The sequence below is a fragment of the Petaurus breviceps genome, unplaced genomic scaffold (assembly GCF_028583685.1).
Source record: "Petaurus breviceps papuanus isolate PSGF00001 unplaced genomic scaffold, PetGlider_PUasm1.0 182, whole genome shotgun sequence".
Lineage (NCBI taxonomy): Eukaryota > Metazoa > Chordata > Mammalia > Diprotodontia > Petauridae > Petaurus > Petaurus breviceps.
The window spans coordinates 6,104,717-6,125,105 of NW_027185786.1; the positions used below are offsets into that span (position 1 = coordinate 6,104,717).

The following is a 20,389-nucleotide window of genomic DNA, read 5'->3' on the forward strand; positions in this document are numbered from 1 at the left end:
TACAATAGTGTCTGTTAACATTTCCATCTCACATTTAGTATAGTCACATGTTTGAACAACAGCTAAAAAGCCAAAAAATTCACTTAGAAAATATAACACATAATAGTAACAAGAGTGATAAAATCTTTTAAGTGAAGTAGAAAAACCATATTAGTCATTTTCTGGGGTGGTATCTGCACAGGTCTGGTCATTAAACAATATAGTCATTCTCAAAGAAATAGAACTCCAGCCAGAAATAATGTAATTAATTTTTATTGGTAAACATTGACAACAGCATTAGAAATGTCAGTAGAAAAATAAAATTTCAGTTATTTTCTCTCATACAAAGATTTGATCTTATTGACTGTAGCAATTGGTGAAATAATCTTAATACAAAAGGGTAAGCTGATTTGAGTTACAACCAGCATACACAGTGTGTGCACAAGGGTGAAAGAGCCTTCTGAGTGTGGACAGTTAATGGCACCAGTGCTTTACATTCAACAAAACTGTTCCTTGGTGTTGTTTTTGTTTTTTTAATTAGGCTTTATAACATAACAAGACTATAACTTAAACCACAGCAATTAGGAAATAAGTTTGGACTGAAAAGTTTTTAAAAGCTTGGCATTTGAATAAATTTAAACATATAAGAGGAAAATTTAGAAGGTAATTCTGTGAGTGAACAAAACTTATCTCACTGGCTCCACATTTCACAAAAGGTTAGGTTTTTGTTGCTTAAAAAAAATAGCAGAAGGCTATGGTGATGATGCTGGAATAAAGATATCTTTTGACCCCATGATCTCCTTTTTCTGAAATTCATTTTTGTACATTTAGAAACATTGCCATGAAAGTCTCTTTTCCATTATAAAGTGCCATAATAAAGACCTGAAAAATCAGCTTTGGTGGTTTATGAGGAAAAAAAATGAAGGAAGAGGCACAACATTGGTTTTAACAGTTTCTTTTTGACATAGAATTAAACAAGGGAATTATCATCTGTCCTTAGGAAATTCAGGTTTTTGGGGGGGGAATAATTCCAAAATAATCCCAAAAACCGTACAGTATATGAAAATGTTGTTCAAATCAAGCATCAGTTTGTTTGCTACCTAAATAACTTTTTATCTTGTAGCAGAATAAAAGATAAAAGTTGCATTGCTTTAGCTTTACATAAATAATTGCTCCCTGAAAACTTAATTTAAGCTATACACATTTCACATAAAATCTATGTACAGCATTCATAAACCATTCAAAAGAGTATATCACATGTTGGGACTGACCACATAAACACTGAATATCCAGTGATTTGAGGATACTATGCTATATGCTGATAAAAGGGCAGCTGAACCAAAAAAAAAAAGATAAGAGAGCAGATGGAAACTAGGAGGCCTTTCCAGATGCCTTATTCTTTGTGCTTTGGCTCAAACATAGTAACTAAACTTCAGAACCATAGCAGTAATTATATATAGCAAGAGAGATATCCATATATACATTTATATGCATATATAATGTACATATGGATATATCCCTTTGGATATAACGACTGTAATGGATATATCCTATGGAACAACGGAATCAAAATAATCTCTTACAATCCTGTTAAATGAGTCCAATATAGTGTTGCAATGTAGCTAAAATTTCTCAAACTGAAATTTCCAATTATGAGTATTTTTGCAAGTAGCAGTTCCCTGAAATGGACTAATGTACTCAACCAAAAAACTCCTCAGGAGAAAAGCCTAAATATTAACTATCTTTGTTATCTAAAGGAAGGCCCCAAGCACACTGGGTCAACTCCCTGAGGGAGGATTTATGAGAAGTCATGGTCAAGAGTCCCACAGGGTAAGATGGCGTGGATGGGCTGCAATCTGCATCACTGAATGGACACCCACATCATTGACATCACAGATCCACTAAGTATCAGTGTGCAAAGAGCTATTAAAATATTCTTTTTTTAATGCCACTATCATCTTTATCATGATAGAAATGATGCCAGAGATAAGCAGGGCAGTAAGAAAGAAAGTAACCCGATCTTACAACAGAATGATTTTGAGTGTAATGTAAGCGGAGTCTGTTCAACACAAAGTAGTAGTAGTGGCTTTTCTGGCTTAAGGTCTATAGCCCCCTCAACCTGTAAAGCCCAAACTAGTGGTTGAGCGATCACATGCAGAAAACCTGGGATTCGATCCTGATTCAAAACCAGGCAGTACTTCGGCTCAGTTTAAACTTAAACAAATTCTACACTATGGTATAGATACTGACTATATGAGAACAGAAAAGAAAAAAAATCAAAATCCATTTCAGAAGCTTGGGAACCTTGCCAGTTGAGGATAAGAAAATGGTTACTATTCACCATTCCTGCCAATCCCGAGGCCCACAGAAATTTTCCAAAGGTAGAGTCTAGCAGGGTACCACCTGAATGGCAGCTGTTACATGGCAACTTCTATCTGAAGATGAGAAGAAAAATCCCCACAGGACTTCCAGAAAGCCCCCTAAAATCTGTGTATCTGAGGTGTGGGATGCTTTCCTAAATTAAATTCAAATTTTCTACCTTTCTTTCAGTGAATTTAAACAAAGGCTTAAGTGGTCTCTAAGACAAATCATCATTCTCTCTGTGCAATAAATATAGTAACTACTGGATAGGGGAAGTATGGAAAAATTTACCTACTGAATAATACTACCTACCACAAGAATTTAATAATGGCTATAAATTGTGTCAGGGAATTTAAAATTGTCCAAGTAGAACACTACGTGTTTTCACTTCTCCCAAATATAGGGAATTTATGATTTGGGTAACTGTTATGTTAGTAATAAATTAGCTTTTATCCTGTATGTAATTCCTTCATGGTTTTTCTGTATAGTTCTCTTATTAGATAAGGTTATCTGTTCACATTAGAGGCATAAGTATGTCTTTTTAAATAGAATGCATATTATCATGTGTGGATTATTATTTAGTAATAATAACAATAATACCCTAAACTTTTAAATTTTTTCATTTAAGGATCAAGATTTAGTTACCACAAACAATCTAAATTATTCCAGAACCAGATCAAAAGAGCCTAAAATTGACTGCATTCTGTGCTATAACAATTCTATAAATCCTATAACTAATCTTCTCACCTTTAGGTCACAGTTTTCAGGCCTACAGTAAATGAAAATAAATCTCTAATTTATATTTAATGAATCAGCAAGAAAAGGACAAAAACTTAGCTAAAGTAATTCTGTGGTTTACTCCTGGCATAGTAAAATAGGAATTTTTCTGAGGGAAATCTGTGATTTAATGTTTAAAGGGCAGAATGTGAGAGAGGAGAGAATTAAAAAGAATAAAGTAGAGTTAACTTTAGGCACTTTCTGGAATAAAAGAGCTCTGATCCAACTAGGTAATATCATTACATTGTAAAAATTTAAGACTAAACAATCACAAGCACCAACATTACTTGAAGGTGAACCTCTCTACAAGCCAAGATTTCCTAAGGACCACCTTGAGAGCTGACCTGGAGAAGAATCCCCTTCTTTCTGCCTTAATGACTAAAGTGCTTTTCATTTGTCAAGCTAAAAAAAAAGGTCAGTTCAAGTTACTTTCTACTGGGCACCTTGTCAATAAAATCAAATAACTCTAACAAGATGAGAAAGAAGGCGCTGATGATGGTATTCAGAAAAAAATGTCTGAATTAGCGTATTTTCATAATACAAAACTGTATTTTCACATTAAAAAAAATCTCTGAAGTTCTCATTAGCTCATTACAAAGTGTTAAATAGAAGTCAAAATATTGAACTCATTTGTGATCATCATTCAGTAGTTGCTACTTTTTTCCCTTTAAACAGTGGAACCAATGCTATTCCCATTGTCACATTTTACATAGATTACCCTGCTACAATATTTCAACCACATTTGTTCTTAGTTATAATCCTCAAACAAAAACCTACTTGGCACTTAACTGTCACAAAAAATGTAACAAAATAAAAGTTGGAAAAGTTAACTTCAATAAAGTCTAATCCCCTCAGACATCAGTCTCTCAGCATAGTATATTTCGCTTTATAATTTTTGTGCAGATCTTCTAAAACACTCAACACTGCATTTTCTTACAGGTCCTAGAATACTGGCACAAGAGATGACCGCTCCAAATGCACTGCTGCATAGGTTTGTGTACAATTACAAAAGAGCTCAAATGGTTGACATTTCTTCAAAGGGGAAAGCGGATGAACCCTATGATTTTTTTTTTTAAATAAGAAATCTGGAAGTCACCAAAAAGGTCTTTGGCTCATGGAGCTCTGTCTTCAAACTGAAGAAGAGACCAAGATAGCAGGCCTTCACATACTCTTGTTCAAGCTGTTTCCATTTGAAAAACTTTAAATAAATGATCACTTTTAGCAATGCCCTTCCTTAATAAATAATCTGAAATCCTCTCTTCACAGTCTGTTCTATCACAGTCTGTGTGATATAAGCAGATGCTATAGAGTTGCTAAAATCCGTAAAAAGGAAACCACCACTACACAAAATGTCTGGCCAACACCTAAGGTAAGGGCTTCAAAGGGGATCATTTCTTTGCCTGCTGCTCTGTAAACTCCAGCGATGGCTGCACCTGTTTAAAAAGGTAAGAAGGAGGGGAAATAAAGGTTAATAATCCAAGAAGGAGAGAACAGGATTTGAGATTCTACTATAACTATAATTCAGATTTTACTTTTGTTTGGATATGAAAGAGTTAATTTTCTAAAGCTGGCCTTTCTTTCCTATTCTTTCCCCTATGTGATCACTCAACTTTAACTACTATGCACATGGTTTACAAACCACTAACTTCTGTATGAGATTTTTAGAAGCAGTTTCTTGAAACTAGGTTTTGCTGTGATTTAGTCAATCTGGAAGCAATCAACAAAGTCATGTCCATGACCTCAAGCCAGAGGCACAGGAATGACCTCTGCTTGGCTTAGCCAGTATTTCCAGGTCTCCTGGACAGAAGCCTAGAAAGTTTTATCAAAGACAGCGATTCTTTACTGTTTCGGGGATGGTTTCTCTCCTCACACCTTTATTTTTCCATTAATACTTGCAACATCCTGAAGAATGCAAAAATATCTCCACTCATGTGGAGCTGCTACAGACAAATAGGGTTTCAGGCTTCCTTAATTTATGCAGGTTCTCTTTTCATTAATCATCTCCTGTTGTAGGGAAATGGATCCAAGACTTCCTAATTCCCATTAAATACCAAATTAGAATTCAGGGTTCAGAGAGTTAGGATCGCCCTGCTCCCAGTTTGTTTATTCATAAAATAGTTATGACTATCTACTATGTGCAAAGCCCTCTACAAATATAAATCATGGTTTCTGCTCACAACTTATAATCTAGCTGAAATAGTGGCACAAATTAACATAAAACCATTCGGACAGTTATACAATTAAGTGCTAAGATGAATGGTACAGTCAATAAGTATTATAAGAAAGCAGAAAACTAGGGGCAGAGCCAAGATGGTGGAGTCAAAACAGAAAACAGAAGTTTAATATGGGCTTAGTGATGAAAGGAGGGTTACAAGCACTTGGGAGATGCTATATAGGAGAATCAGATATCAAGAAAGAAGTTAGGCCAGATGACCTTTGGGTGCTTTCCAATTCAAAGACCTTATGTCTCCATTTAAGGTTAGAAAAATAAGGTACAAACAGATTCAAGCCTCTTGAATCCCTAGCTGGGGATCTTTTTCTCCTGGGCAATGCATTAGAGAATCAAACATTCATGATACAGAGGGAAGGAGGACCAGATGACCTAGGGCCCTTTGATGTAACATTTGTCTTCAGGGGTCTGGCATAGGCATAACTACCACAAGAAACTCATTCATTGTTTGGAGATTCATAAAAGACCACTGACCATGCCTACGTTGTTTCTGGTGAAGGAGGGAAAAGATTGGCCAAGGCCTTGCTTTGCTTGGGAAGTTAAATTTGTGCCAGAGGTCCCTATAATTATATTAGTCCTGTGTGAGGAGCCCTGGATCACACATTTAGAACTAGAAGGCACCTAAGAAGTCATCCAGCCTGAGCGCTCATTAAAACGTTGAGACAGCTGCAGCCCAGAGAGGTCCCAGGTCCCAGCACCAAGACCCCTGTGTCAGAAACAGGATTCCACCCACTTCTGCCCAGCTCCCAATTCAGCATTCACCTCACAGGGCCAGTCCTACAGACTCATAAATCCAGGGTACTTACCATTTCAATAGGTTCTCACTACATTATCTCAACCGATCCTCACACAAATACAGTGAGAGAGTCAAATCAATACATTTATTTTAAAGATAAGGATACTGATGCTTTGACATGTTAAGTAGCCTGCCCAAGGTCACAGTTACAAAAGGACAGAGCTGAGACTTGGACCAGGCAGTGATGTAAGTCCATAATATATAGGCATGTAAGTCCATAATCCTTCCATTTCAACAAGCTACCTTTTAAAAGGAATATTCACAAATAGCAATTTAAATTTAAAAGATGAATATTCCTAATGAACCTCTATTTCCTAAGAAACACTTAAAAACAAAACCCAAAACCCCCAATAACACCAGAAACAAAAATCTATTAATTGTATGAAGAGTTCTTGACTTGTAATTAGCCTTCCACTCCTAAAATTTCCTTCAGCAACAGGACATGTGGAAGTAATTAATTAATGTACAATACAGAGTGGACAACTGGTGACACAATGGATAGAGCACTGGGCCTGGAGTCAGGAAGGCTTGTGTTTAAATCTAATTCCAGGAACTTACTGGTTGGGTGACCCTGGGCAAGTCACATAACCTCTATCTCAGTTTCTTCAACTGTAAAATGGGGATAACAGTGCCTACCTCACAGGGTTATTGTGAGGATCAAAAAAAGATAATAACTGTAAAAAGCATTTAGCTCTGGGTCTGGCACACAGCAGACGCTGTATAAATGCTTAATCCCTTCCCCAATGTCAGTAGGCAGGTCATACAGAAACAGTAGCTAATTATAGTAGAAAAAAGGGATGACTTCCATTAAAATCTGTATTCATTTTTCCTTTCTAAAAAGCCTTAATTAACAAGATTGGGGGGGAGGGAAATGTCCCTGGCAGTGAAAAGACAAAATCTAAGCCAGGTAAGAGGAAGTAAAAGGTCAAATCAGGGGATCTCCTTAAATTTTCTTCTTTTTGTTAGTACCACTCAAACAAGTTTCTAAAATGATCCTTAAAGTTAGTTGATTAGACATATCAAACTTGTTCAACCAATATTTTTTAATGTCTAACATACTTGTCAAGATTCCAGCAGTAATTGGTCCCACGATGCCCATCAACAGGATGCTTACAGACATGAACCTACCATATTTGTGATGCCTGAGGGTGAACAGTGCCAATAGTCCAGCAGGGACGTGGAAGGAGAGAGAAGACACCAGTGCCCACAGGAACACACCATACCACATTTCTAGAGGGAAAATGAACAATCTGAAGTTGAATTTCTCACTATGATAACTGAAAAATAGTCTTATAAAACCCCAAATCCAAATCTGAAAACCATTTAAATGCAGCAGTGTTTGTATGCATCAACCATGTATATAAAAGTACTGTTCCACTTGGGGAAGTACCATATAGCTGCCCCCACCTCAAACCCTAAGGAAGAAAGTCAATCCACACCCTGCTCAATGTGAGAAATATACCCACCTCCCCAGAGCAGAGGGTCCAATGGAAGCATCCCATTCCAAATTCTGCACTTCGGTGAGTAATGCAGGCTGTGTGGGACCTGCCCAAATGCAAAAACCAAAACCAACCAACCCTTCATTCAGGGCTTAAAAAACAATTTGATGTTTGAAAAGTCAAAAATATATTTCTTGGGTAAAAAACTGCAACCCATTTTAAATTCACTGTCCATAAACTTGACAGGCCTCAATTTTCTCAAACCTCATTAAGGATTAGTCCAATTTCCTCTTTGCACTTGGGCTCCTCTACCCATCTGTGCTTTACCATGGTGCCTGGCACGTAATAAAGAAAGGCATGTCTGTTTCCTTCTTATCTCAGCAAGGTTATGGACAATCGCTCAGTAAGCACATAGTAAGCACCAACTCTGTGCCAAGCAGGCGCTAAGGGGGACTGGGGTAAAATACAAAGACAAAAGTGAAGCAGTGTCTATCCTCAAGAAATTCGCGTTCTAACAGGGAGGTGACAAGCATACACAAAGCAGGCACAGAATGAGCCCAGAGTGGTTGTGTGAACTGGGCCCTGGCATGGGGAGCGACATGTGAAACTTCAGGAATGTCCTGCAGATGATGGGTCTTAAAAGAAGCCCAAAGGGGGAGATGAGGAAGGAGAGCCTGGAGAAGACACCCCAGGGCTGGAGATGGAGAGGCCTGTGTAGGGAACAGCAAGGAGGTCCACAGCACAGGACCAAAGAACACCTAGAGGGCAAAGCCAAAACATGTACTTTAATTTCAGTAAAAATTTTTTAAAAGGAAAACGTAGAAAAAAAAAAGAACCACAGCTCCAAGTTTACTTCTTTCGCTTATGGCTTTTGGAAAGGATGACTAAGCCTGTGATTTTATCAGTATCAATGCAGATCTACAGCTGCCCTGTCATTTCCAGTCTCTCAGAGCTGCCAGGGAGGACTGAAGAGGTTCACTGACTTTGGTCCATACGGCCAAAATGACCCGCCAGCCCGCTCTCCCTGCACCACACCAGTTGCCTCTGCTTTGCTAAAAGAAGATTGCTGCAAACTTCTCAAAGTAAATGCCTTCCTACACGTGCCTGGAGCAGAAACAAAATGGTGGGAGGAAAGTACTACTTAATGTAAAATAAACTGATTAATGTCAATCAATTAATAAACATTTATAAAGCACCTACTGTGTACCAGGCAATATACTAAGTAAGCACTGGAGACACAAAAAGAAGCAAAAAACTGCCCTGCCCACATGGCGCTCACAGCCTAACGCGGAGACAATACGCGGAGAATACTCACAGAGCAAGTCATACGCAGCATATGAGGCAAAGTACTAGAATTAAGAGGGGCTGGGAAAAGCTCCCTGCAAAAAGGGGGATTTTATCTAAGAGAGAAGGGAAATGGGTAGGCAGAGATGAGGAAGGATAGCATTCTAGGCATGCGCACAGTCAGAGAAAATGCCTGGAATCAAGAGTGTGTGGCACAGAGAAGAACCAAGAGGCCAGGGTCACTGGATCTAAGCTGTGGTGGGGAGTAAGGCGCTAAGAAGCCTGGAAAGTTACCAGGAAAGGGCTGGGCTATGAGGGCTTTGCATGTCAAAAGCAGCATTTGGTATTTGATCCTGGAGGCAACAGGAAGCCACTGGAGTTTACTGAATGTGTGTAAGAGGGCAGGATACATGTGACACAATCAGACCTGTGCTTTACCAAGATCACTTTGGTGGCTGCTTGGAGGCTGGATCAGAGAGGGGAGATGAGGCAGGCTGACTCACTGCCAAGCTATTGCAGCAGTCCAGGTGTTTGGTGATGAGGGCCTGCGCCAGGGGCTGGCAGTGTCAGAGGAGAAAAGGGGGCATACAGGAGAGATGGTGCAAAGGTGAAATACAGGCCTTGGAAAGAGATTGATGGAATCCAGCCAGACTGACTTGTACATTTTGAGCCTGAAGGGCTGAGAGGATGGAATTGCTCATCACAGTAATAGGGAAGGTACTTTAATGTCATTAAACATTTTTCCTATACTCAAACCAATTTCACTAGAATTAGATTCACACATATTCCACAAAGCTTATAAAAAAGTTTTAATCAGGAAGCTACCACACCTTCTCAAAGAAATAGAATTTTAACCAATCATTAAAATAAAACCTTGATATATTTATCAAGGGGTCTGATAACAAGAAACAGCCACACAGCATACCTACACCCTCTTCTTACCCACTAAAGACACAGGATGAAGAATCAGTAAAGAAGGCCTGTAGCATCATTTCTGACTAGAATTTCAAATCCTGCCAACAATCCCCTTAAGGTATTAGTATGAGGGCTGGATCATAAATGAAAACAGTGAAGAAAATTAAGGATTTTCGTAGGGTTAACAGTGAATCATATGTAGACCTTGTCTACTGCTAAAGTCAGACATTAAATTACTACATGCAGGAAAAATTACATCTATAGTGCTTCCTCCAAAAGTTACAATCATTAAAAAAAAATTTTCGAGGTAGAGTCTGGGATGGTTTGGGTTGTTTTTATTTTTGCAGGGAGAGGGTGTGTGAAATAAGTAGCTTCATATAGAAATGTTTATATTATATACACATATGTATGCCTTAAAATAGAAGGACTTGAGACTTTAAACTTAAGTAGTTAAGATTTTAATCAATACAACTAGGAAAGATTTTATTATAAAAGATTCACAGTATAGCATATATACTTTTTTTGATCAATAGAATAGGGCTCTTGATGAAAAAAATAAATAAATAAAAGCCATTCCATGGGGCACTTTTGGAAAACCAAGCAATTTCCCTTCAATCCACTGTACATTAACTTGCCATCTATTTCAGAGCTCTTTATTGATTGCCATATAATTCAAATCCTGTCGGTATCATTCCTCATCCTCTCTTTGTTTCAGCCTCCAAGGATAAGGTGGCTCTTCCCTTGGCTAATGAAAACCTCTCTACTTATGTCCTTGATCCCAAGAGGACCTTTGTACACATTTTGTATTAATGGACATATGTACGTGTTATGCCCCTCCCTGCATCACAGAATAAGCTCTTCGAGGTCAGGGGCTGCTTGCTTTGCCTTTGTATCCCCAGCCCCAAGCAGGTTCACAGGAGACGCTTAGTAAATGCTTGTTGAATAAAATAAAATTTAGTACTAAGAGTTTTATGTGTGATTTTGCCAGACTGACAGCAATTTTAGCTAAAGAAAAGTAGCGTGGTGTGATATGTCCTATTGGAGGGAATGACCATATTTATAAAATGCAGGTATAAATGAAGTCTTTTTAAAGGCAGTCATCATTTCTAAATCTGTAGTCTCAGATTGGTCCTTAATTATTCTCTCTCCCTCATCTCCCTGTACCCAATCAGTTCCCAAGTCTTAGTGATACTTCTACAAAACTTTTGCATCACAAAGCTACCAGGCTAGGTCAAGGCTTCACCTCCTGCAGAGACTATCTTCTTAACTCAGCTCCCAGTGTGCACTCTTTCTGCCTTCTCCAACCCATTTGTGTGGGGACACAGATGACGAACTGCTACTCCTGAGGTACAGACCTGACCATGTCACCCCATTCACCAACATGCCACGATTGCCCATCAATTAGAGAAGGAAGTACAAACCCTTGGGCTGGCATTCCAGAGCTTCTATGCTAGGCTCCCACCTACCCTGTCAGCCTAATTTCATACTACTCTCCTTTGGGAACTCTTTCTTGAACCCAAGCCAAACTGGCCCAATAGCCATTCCCCAACTGGATGTTCTACCTGACACCTCCATACAAAGTGTCTTAATAAATGGTCATTGAATAATTCAGGTGGATTTGGAATCAGAAGTGAATCTGAGCATTCAGCATTCACTCACTATTTGGGTGATTTGGGCCCAATCACTTCACCTATCTGGGCCTCAGTTCCTTTAACCGCTAGATAAGAGTTTGGGCTTAATGGTTTCTAAAGTCCCTTCTACCCTAAAATCTACAATTCAAAAAAAATCCAGAGTAGAACCTTCTCCATAAAAGAACAAAAGGGAAATAAATTTAGTCAACAAACTATATACTGTACATGAAAATTATACAGCCCTTCCCCTATTGAAATCCTTCTAATCCCTCCCATCACAGCTCAAATCTTGACTTCAGAAGGAAACCTTCCCTTGTTTCCATACCCTCTCCCTGGAAGAAATTATTTTTCCTACCTAAACCTTCATGCTCCTTTCTTATTCAATGCCATAAGCATTTATTAAATGCCTACTATGTACAAGGCATGGTACTAGAGATACAAAGGTAAAACCGAAACATTCTCTGCCCCCAAGAAGCTCACATTCTAAAGCACAACACATACAGATAAGTAAATACCCAGTATGTACAAACTAATTTTCAACCAGTAAGAGCTAAAAGGAATCACACAGGTATTTGAACTCTTGGGCTCTATTCTGCTTTCTTATTTATTTCATATGAACCCTGCCCTACCAAAGTCCTGTTATTTTTCCCCGGTTCTCTATCATACTCCCTGTTCTCTAGCCCAAACACTCCACAATCGTATGCTCTATTCCAAACTTTCTCTTCTCACCTCAAGTGAAACAACACCTCTGAACCCCTCTCTTTCATCAGAGGACCTCAGCCTCATTCATAAAGAAATTTGAACTCCACACTGAGTATGCCCTCTCCCTAATTCTATATCTCGCTCCTCTAGTCTCCTCCTCTGCCTCTGTCTCATTCTCCTGGCAAGGCTGACCTCTCTGTCCTTGCCTTTGCTCCCGGTCTCTGCAGTCTCTTGCCTGTTCACTTACCCACCACTCCACCATCCCACACACACACACACACACACACACACACACACATTTATAAAAGTCTTCCAACCCTCACCTTAAAAAGCAAACAAGATCCTTTCATTTGACCGTGTCATTCCTTCAAGCTATACCAAAACTCCTAAAACTTTCATACTCGAACTCCTAGAAATGGCCCGTTATACTGTGGCTCAATTTACTCACTTCTCAATGTCCAGCAATCTCACTTCTAACAACCCTCTCCTCCAGTCTCCCCTGACTAAATGGTTCTCTTCAAGGTTACCAATCTTTTCTTAATTGCTAGTTCCAATGGCTTTTTCTCAGTCCTTATTCTTCTTGACTTCAGCCCTCCTCCTGTATACTTTATCCAGGGTTTCCTTAACATTGCTAACCCCTGTTTTCCTCCCACCTGTTTCTCAATCTCCTTTGCTAGATCATCATCCAAGTCCAATCTCCTAACCCTGGGTAGGTCCCAGGGCTCTGCCTTGAACCTTCACTTCTCTCTCTACACACTCAGTGAGCTCATTAGCTCTCAGCTATCACATCTATGCAGATGACTCCAAATCTATATATCCAGCATTCATCTCTCTCCCCTGAACACTAGTGCCAAATCACCAAATGCCTGGTGGATATCGCCACATAAATGTTCCACAGACACCTACCATATGCAAACCTAAACCTATCCCTCTTCCCAACTTCCTTTCCTATTTCTATACCATAATCCTTACAGTCAATCAGCTGCCAAGTCTTACCAACTCTACTTCCAAAACATACCTCCCATCTATCTCCTCTCTACTCCCAGGACAACCACCAAGGTTCAAGCCATCATTACTGCTTGCCTGGATGTTATAATAGGCTTATTAGTCTCTGTATACTGTCTCTGCCTTCTCCAATTCACCTTCCAGGCCTGACCCTGTCATACCTGTCCCTCTGTCGCCCCTGGGATAAAATACAAACACCTTTCCTCGACATTTAAAGCCCTTCCAAATCTGTCTCAGACTGATCTTTCCCAAAAGACGTCATTATCACTCCCCTCGAAAACTCCATAGTAAAGCCAAATTGGCCTATGTGTGGCCCTCCACATACCATTCCAGGCCATCTAGCCTCTAAGTCTAGGTATCTCCTTCCCTCAATTAGTTCAAGAGTCGCTTCCTCCAACAGGTCTTTCCAGTTATCTTTCCACACCAGTAATTACCCTTGTTTTGTACATATGCTGTATTATCTATGTATCCAGCAGAATTAAGTCCTTAATAGCATGGCAGTTTTCATATGTCTGGTATCCTCAACATGTAGCACAACCTGGGTGGTTAATAACTGCTTGCTGAATTGGATTTGAAGGCAACCAGAAATTCTAAGAAGCTTAACTGAGGAAAAAGTTCATTACCAGTACAGTGGACATTCCGTACAACAACATGGCATTAGGAAATAGAATGCTATATACAGGGAAAAGTTAGCAAGTGAAGTAATGGGGGCAGAGAGGAGAAGGAAATAAGCATCTATGTAACACTTACTCTGTGCCAGGTACCATGCTAAGGACTATTTTTAAACAAATATTATCTCATTTGATCTTGTGAAGTAAGTCTGGAAAAGGAGGGTGAAGCTAGATGATAAGTAATCTTACATGATAGAAAGAAAACATTTATGCTTTACAGCATAAAATATATGTCCCCTAATAAAACGAAGGCCCCTTGAAGGCAGTATATTTGGTATTTTTTCTTTATTTCTTCAGCACAGAGCATCTGTGCTTAGAACATAGTAATCACCTAATAAAGGCATGTTGGTTGATTGATTTATGCTAAAGCAATTAAGAATTCTGAAGCAAGAGAGTGACATGGTCTGGACTGTACTTTAAGAATTGGCAGCCATGTAGAGAATGGATTGGAGTAGTGAGACTTTAAGCAAGGAAACCAATCAAGAAGTTTTTTCAGTACTTCAAGTAAGATCAGGGTCTAATATCTTCTAGGAGGTCACCCTGGGAGGGAGAAAAAGGGGACGACAGATGGGACAGATGTCGTGGAAGCAGAATTAACAAGACTTGCCAACTGACTGGATGTGAGGAGTGATGGAGAAGATTTCAGGGTGACTCCAAGGATGGGGGTATGTCAACAGAAATAGAGAGAAGACATGCCAATTTAAGGGGAAATATAATAAATTCTATTTGGGGGCATGCCGAGAATGAGATGCCTCTGGGACATCCAGGTGGAAAGTCCAGCAGCCGAGTCAACAGAAAAAGACACACAGGAGAGGAATGAAGACTGGAAATGTAGATACTCAACAAAAGCATAGAACATGCTGCTAAGATACCACCCTCATCAATACACTCTCCCACTCTTCACAGTGACTCTTCCACACCTCATACCTCCTGAAATCCCTCATGATGACTCCCCCTCTCCCTCTCCTTTCAGCAGAGAACCTACCTCAGATTCTTCAGAAAAAATGGTGGCCACTCTCTATGAGCTCCCTCTTCTTCATCTCCTATCACTCTGGTGCCCTCTGCCCCCTCCTCCTTCATCCCTGTCTCACATGACGAAGTGGCCTTACTCCTTACCAAGGCTAACCCCTTTACTAGGTTCCAGCAATCCCATTCTATCTGGTCTCTTCCAACAGACTGCTCCCTCTGTCATCCCCACTCTTTCACTTATTTTCAATTTGCCTCCATGTCTCCCCCCTCACTTGATCCTTCTTTCCCCACTACCATCCCATTTCTCTTTTGTAGTTAAATTCCTGAAAGGGCCATTTACAGTAAGTGCCTCCACTTTCACCTCACTCTCTTCTTACTCCCCTTACAATCTGGCTTCCAACCTTATCATTCCACTATAACTGCTCTCTCCAGTTATTAATGATTTCTTAGTTGCCAAATCCAGCGGCCTTTTCTCAATCTTCATTGTCTGTGACCTCTCTGCAGCCCTTGACGCTGCTGATCACTTTCTCCTCCTGCATTCTTCTCTTTTCTCTAGTTTTTTGGGGGGCACCTCTCTCTCCCGGTTCTCCTCCTACCTTAGGGCTCCTTCTGTCTCCTTTGAAGGACCCTCTTCCAGATCACCCTCTCTAATTATAAGTGCCCCTCAGGGTTTTCTCCTGGGTCTTCTTCTCTTCTCCTACTATACTACACTTGGTGATTTCAGGTTCCCATGGATTTAATTACTATCTTTATGCTAATAACTCTCAAATCTCCCTATCCTGTCCCAAACTCTGTTGACCTACAATCAAGTATCTGGAAGGTAAATGCTATTATTATAGCCATTTTGCAAATGAGGAAACTGAGGTAGACAAGAGTTAAGTGACCAGCCCATAATCACACAGCTAATAAGTGTCTGAGGTCTCATTTGAACTCATGGCTTCATGTCTCCAGGCTGTGCACTCAATCCACTATACAACCTTAGTTGGTCCAAAGGGTTGTCCTAGGAGGTAGTGGGCTCCCCCTCACTGAAGGTCTTAAACAGAGGTTAAATGAACACTTGTTGAGTAGATAGCTCGACGTGAATACTTCTTTCAGGTAGGGGATAGACTGAAGGCCCTTCCAACCACAAAATGTAAAAGATCGGTGATGTAAACTTTCGTGCCTCATAGACTCAAAAGGCAGTACTGGGTGAGAAGAAGGAATCAAACTTTTCTTACAAAGTGAGTAAGTGTAAAGAAAGTTATACTGAAGACTAGGAGCCAAATACAAATGCAAGTAGAAAAGAAAATCAATTCATAATTTCCTAAGTGATAAACCTCAGAATGTTCAATGACTTTCCATGCTGAGTAGACAATAAACCCAAGTAACCTTTTCAATGTGTCCAAAATGGGAACTATGTGAATTCCAGATACCTGGTATAAGCTAAATTGAAACCGATTCTGAAATTTCAAGCAAGAACAAATTTTAAAGGCCATCACTATACTTACTGTATTTACAACCACCCCAAAACCAACAGAATGACTTGTTAGGAAATGTTTCTTAAGGTACAAGGCACACAGAAGAAAGTCCTCTGTACCCAGAATGATTAGACCTTTCAGTCCTAAAAGCAGACCAGGACAGATACTGCTTCTTTAGTAGGTTCCGTACCTATGACTTTCTACATCCCAGTATGGAAATGTCTATGCAAACAGAGTTGCCTGGGGAACCCTTTAAGGTCACTCAGCCAGTGTTATCAGAGGCAAGCTTTGAACCTAGATTTCCTTGCCTCTCCCTCCTCTCCCACCCCCAAAGACCGGCTTTCTCTCCCCTTTTTTCCCCTATACCACAGGTAGACTGGCAAAAGTACTGGACTTGGGAGCTTATGCTATGCCCACTTAATATTTAGAATTTTGGGTCAGGACCATTAACCAATTTGATTAGATTGCCTTATCTGAAGTATGGGCATGGTAATTGTACTTCTTAAGACTCAGGGCTGAGAAGAGGATCAAACACTGAAATCCTTTTTTTCCTTCAATGCCCCAATTCGGGTAGGGCCTCCTCCAGGAAGTCTTCCTTGATACTCCATCTAGAAGTTTTAGTTCTCCTGGTACTCAGACCTCTTGTACCACTGGTGACTCTGTTCTATATTCTAACTTTTATTACAATTATCTGGACACCTCTGGACTGTAAGTTCCCTGAAACCAGTTTGAGTCTTACTTTGTCTTTGTATTTCTACAGCCTAGCCCAGAACCTTGCATAGTAGCCACATGATAACTTTTTTCTTGAAAAACTGAATCAAATGAGAATGTATAAAAAGTAAGCATTCAACCAAAACATTAGAACCAAAAGGGACCTAAACTATCTAGTGGAACCCTCTCTTTTACAGGTGAGGAAACTGAAGCTTAAAGATGTTAAGAAACTAGAAGATAACAGCTCCAAAGGGGCAGGGCCAAGACTAGAACCCAGGTCTCCTGAGATCAATGCTCTTCATATATCACTTCCTAAAATTATCTAACCCTGCCTCCTCCTAGGTTCAAGCAATCCCATTCTATCCTGTCTCCTCTGACTGCCCCCCATTTTTCTCAGTCCACACAAACATAAGAGGTAACATCTTAAAAAAAGAGGAAAACTGAATCTTTCTCCAGTAGGGTTGCAGGGTATTTATAAATTTCTTTATAAAGAATTTTAAAGATTTTATTAAAATAAATATTTATTTAACATTAAAATATATTACACATAAATATTTAATATTATAACTATAATATACAAATATAAACATTTATTTTTAAAATTCTTTTTACAGAATTAAATGCTTTGTACCCAACTTATTTTGGAGTGATGGGCTGTCAAACACGTTCTCCTATGCTTCCAGCCCTGATGACAAATTATGAGGGCGGCACCTATTCCAGCTCGGTTATTAATTCTGCCACAGATATTTCACAAACCATGCAGAAAACCTGCCAGGCGTGGGGTGCACATGCATCCCTAAGGGGCAGATACAGACCACACGCCTCCCGACCAGCCCAGGTTAAGGCCAGGCCGGCGCTGCCCACCCAGCAGCTCCCTCTGTCCTATTTCCTACGGTTTGTGGAGGGCAGCTCCTGCCCCAGACCTTGCCAGTAGTGTGACCCTGGGCGTTCGCTTCGCCTGCTGCCTCAGTTTGCCCACGTGTAAAATAGAGGATTCTGGTAAGGAACAAATGAGGCGATATTTGTAACGGGCTCCGTAAACCTTAAAGAGCTATTATCAACATTTATTATTATTATTACTGGTCCGGATGTTTTAAAAAGAGCCGGTCCTGCCCCGGCCTCCCCCCACTCTAAAGGACCTGAAAGGCTACAGGCGTGGCCTGAGGTCCGGCGAACGGACACTCGCCCCGGCCAGGGAATCAGGCCGGCAACGCCGCTCCGCCCCCGTCTACGCAAGCACACAGAGCCCGAATTAGAAGCGGCTCCAAGGCCACGGGCCTGCCAGGGGCTCGCCCGGCGCTCTCTCCCCTATGGCCACCGCAGGTGCGGCCCGGGTCAAGGGGCGGTGAAGGCCCGAGGCCGCCGGACGGAGGGGCTCGTCCGCAGGGGGCGGTTCCCGGTGGGCATCACGTGACCGCACGGGGAGGCACCCCTCCACGCCCCCCCCCCCGCGCAGGCGCGGCCGGTACCTGGAAAGGAGCAGAGGGAGGTGGAGTTGGGGCACAGCGTCCCGTTGCCCACCCGCGGCACAAGCTTCAGGCTCAGGATCTGCTGCAGGAGCCCGGCCGAGCCCCCGCTCCCGCCGCTCCCCTCACTCTCCATCCCGCAGCCATTCACCTGCGCGAGAGGACAGCGAGAAGATACGACGGGGCCGCCGCCACCGCCGCTGCCGCCACCGCCTTGGCGTCACCCACTCCCCTCCCCCCACGCAGCCCTCTTACTCCCTCCGCCAACAGGCGCTGTTAAGTGATGATTCCCCACCAATCACTACAGCTCTGAGGGAACTGGGGGCGTGGTTAATGATGGCCCCGCCTCTTACGTAAGCATGCCCCGCCCCCGACAGAATGAGCCTTACCCATACCTGCAGGATCCCCACCTCAATGCAAACGCCCCTACTCTGCACCGCCCTCTACAGAAGAAAAAGAGAACTGCACGCACCAGCCCTGATCCAGGGCTCTTCCAGTGTCCTAAAAATCTTAGTGCAATTTTCAGTTTTACTGTATTTTGAAGTCACTTTATATACGTTAAAAAATATATTTTTGTGAGCCCTCTTATCATTTACACTGAAAGCAAACTGCATTTTCTCTAGAGAGCCTTTCTGGTTATCAAGCCACTGCCCCAGGAGAGGCCATCACCCTACTGGAAACTTGAAAGGTCTCTTCTGGGTCAGCCTGCCCCCAGAAGGTAGCATAAGCCATCCCTAGGGATAACACCACGGTCTGACCTCCAAGAGGGAATTCACCTTCCAGATTTTCACATACAAACCATGGAAGGTGGGGAGCATTTACAATTGTCAGGTGGCTGAGCTTGTTCTGGGGGAATTTGCTTCCTAGCAAATGTGTTCAAAATAATCAAAGTACTTAGAGGTAGAAGGGACGCTAGAGCAGGGCTTCTTAACCTTTTTTTGTCTCCTGTACCTCTGTGGCAGTCTGCATCTCAGATGCATAGAGATTGCATCTCAGAATAACCTTTTAGATCCAGAGAAATTAAATGACTAAGTGCTTTCCCCACTACACCAGGCAGATCCAAGGAGGAATAAATGCTAACCATCGACAGGACTGTTTGCTTGAACATGAGAAAATAAAGAACCAGGGTCAGAGATTTATAGTCAGGTTTACAAGTGACTGGACTTGAAGTCAAGGAAGCTGCTGCTAATACTTAGGTCAATGTAGGCTCTATCTCTCCTACTAGATTGTGGTATCAGGTATCAGATTGTGGTATCTTTCCTAAGCTTCCAAACACAGGATTCTTGGTTTTATTACTAACTTGCTCTGGGACACCAACTCAGCAAACTGCTGGGCTTCCTTTCTTGATTTGAGAAATAGGGACAATATATCCCACAGGGCTGTGGGATCAAATGACGTTATGTAGGTGAAAGTGCTTTGGAAAGTATAAGGTATTGTTATTATTAACAATAACTGTGGATTGTTTTTAAAGACCCTTCACCCTTCCTCCCCCCAAAAAACAACCTTCTTTTTAAAAAGGCTCATCCTTGTTTATTTGTTTGCTTCTTGGAGGGCAATTGGGGTTAAGAGACTTGACCAAGGTCACATGGCTAGTTTGTGTGTGTGTGTGTGTGTGTGTGTGTGTGTGTGTGTGTGAAGTGTCTGAGGTCAGATCTGAACTCAGGTCTTCCTGACTCCAGGGCCGGTACTCTATTCACTGCCCTACCTAGCCACCCCAAAGGCTCATCTCTTTAAACAAGATTTTTCCAGTGGGTGATGATGCTGTACAAAATATTGGAGTCTACAGATAATTAAATTTGAGGATCACCCAGTGGACAATGGAGAGGTATGTTGTGGGTACAGGTAGCAATGCATTGACAACCAAGAACTGAGCAAGGGAAATCATATAGAAGGATATCATCAGAGAGACATTTGACTGGAAAGGAGACATATGTTGTCACTTGGCATGAGCAAGGGAGTATCGATGGACAGCACACATCAAAAGAGCTAAAGGAAC

At 41.2% G+C, this 20,389-nt stretch overlaps 1 protein-coding gene across 4 annotated transcripts; it reads right to left on the bottom strand.

Moving 5' to 3' along the window:
- Window positions 1–238: 238 nt before the first annotated feature.
- On the bottom strand, window positions 239–18,680 carry TMEM170A (transmembrane protein 170A). Of its 4 annotated transcripts, none has more exons than XM_069087687.1 (3): window positions 18,545–18,680; window positions 7,272–7,373; window positions 239–4,550 (listed from the first exon to the last, which is right to left on the bottom strand). In XM_069087687.1, the coding sequence occupies exons 2-3, from the start codon at window positions 7,369–7,371 to the stop codon at window positions 4,420–4,422; spliced, it is 231 nt and encodes a 76-aa protein (XP_068943788.1). In that variant the 5' UTR covers window positions 7,372–7,373; window positions 18,545–18,680; the 3' UTR covers window positions 239–4,419. The 4 variants fall into 4 exon arrangements, with proteins under 4 accessions (XP_068943788.1, XP_068943787.1, XP_068943786.1 ...); XM_069087686.1 differs by having other exon boundaries at window positions 7,203–7,373; window positions 18,545–18,677; XM_069087685.1 differs by having other exon boundaries at window positions 18,397–18,664.
- Between the last annotated feature and the right edge of the window lie 1,709 nt (window positions 18,681–20,389).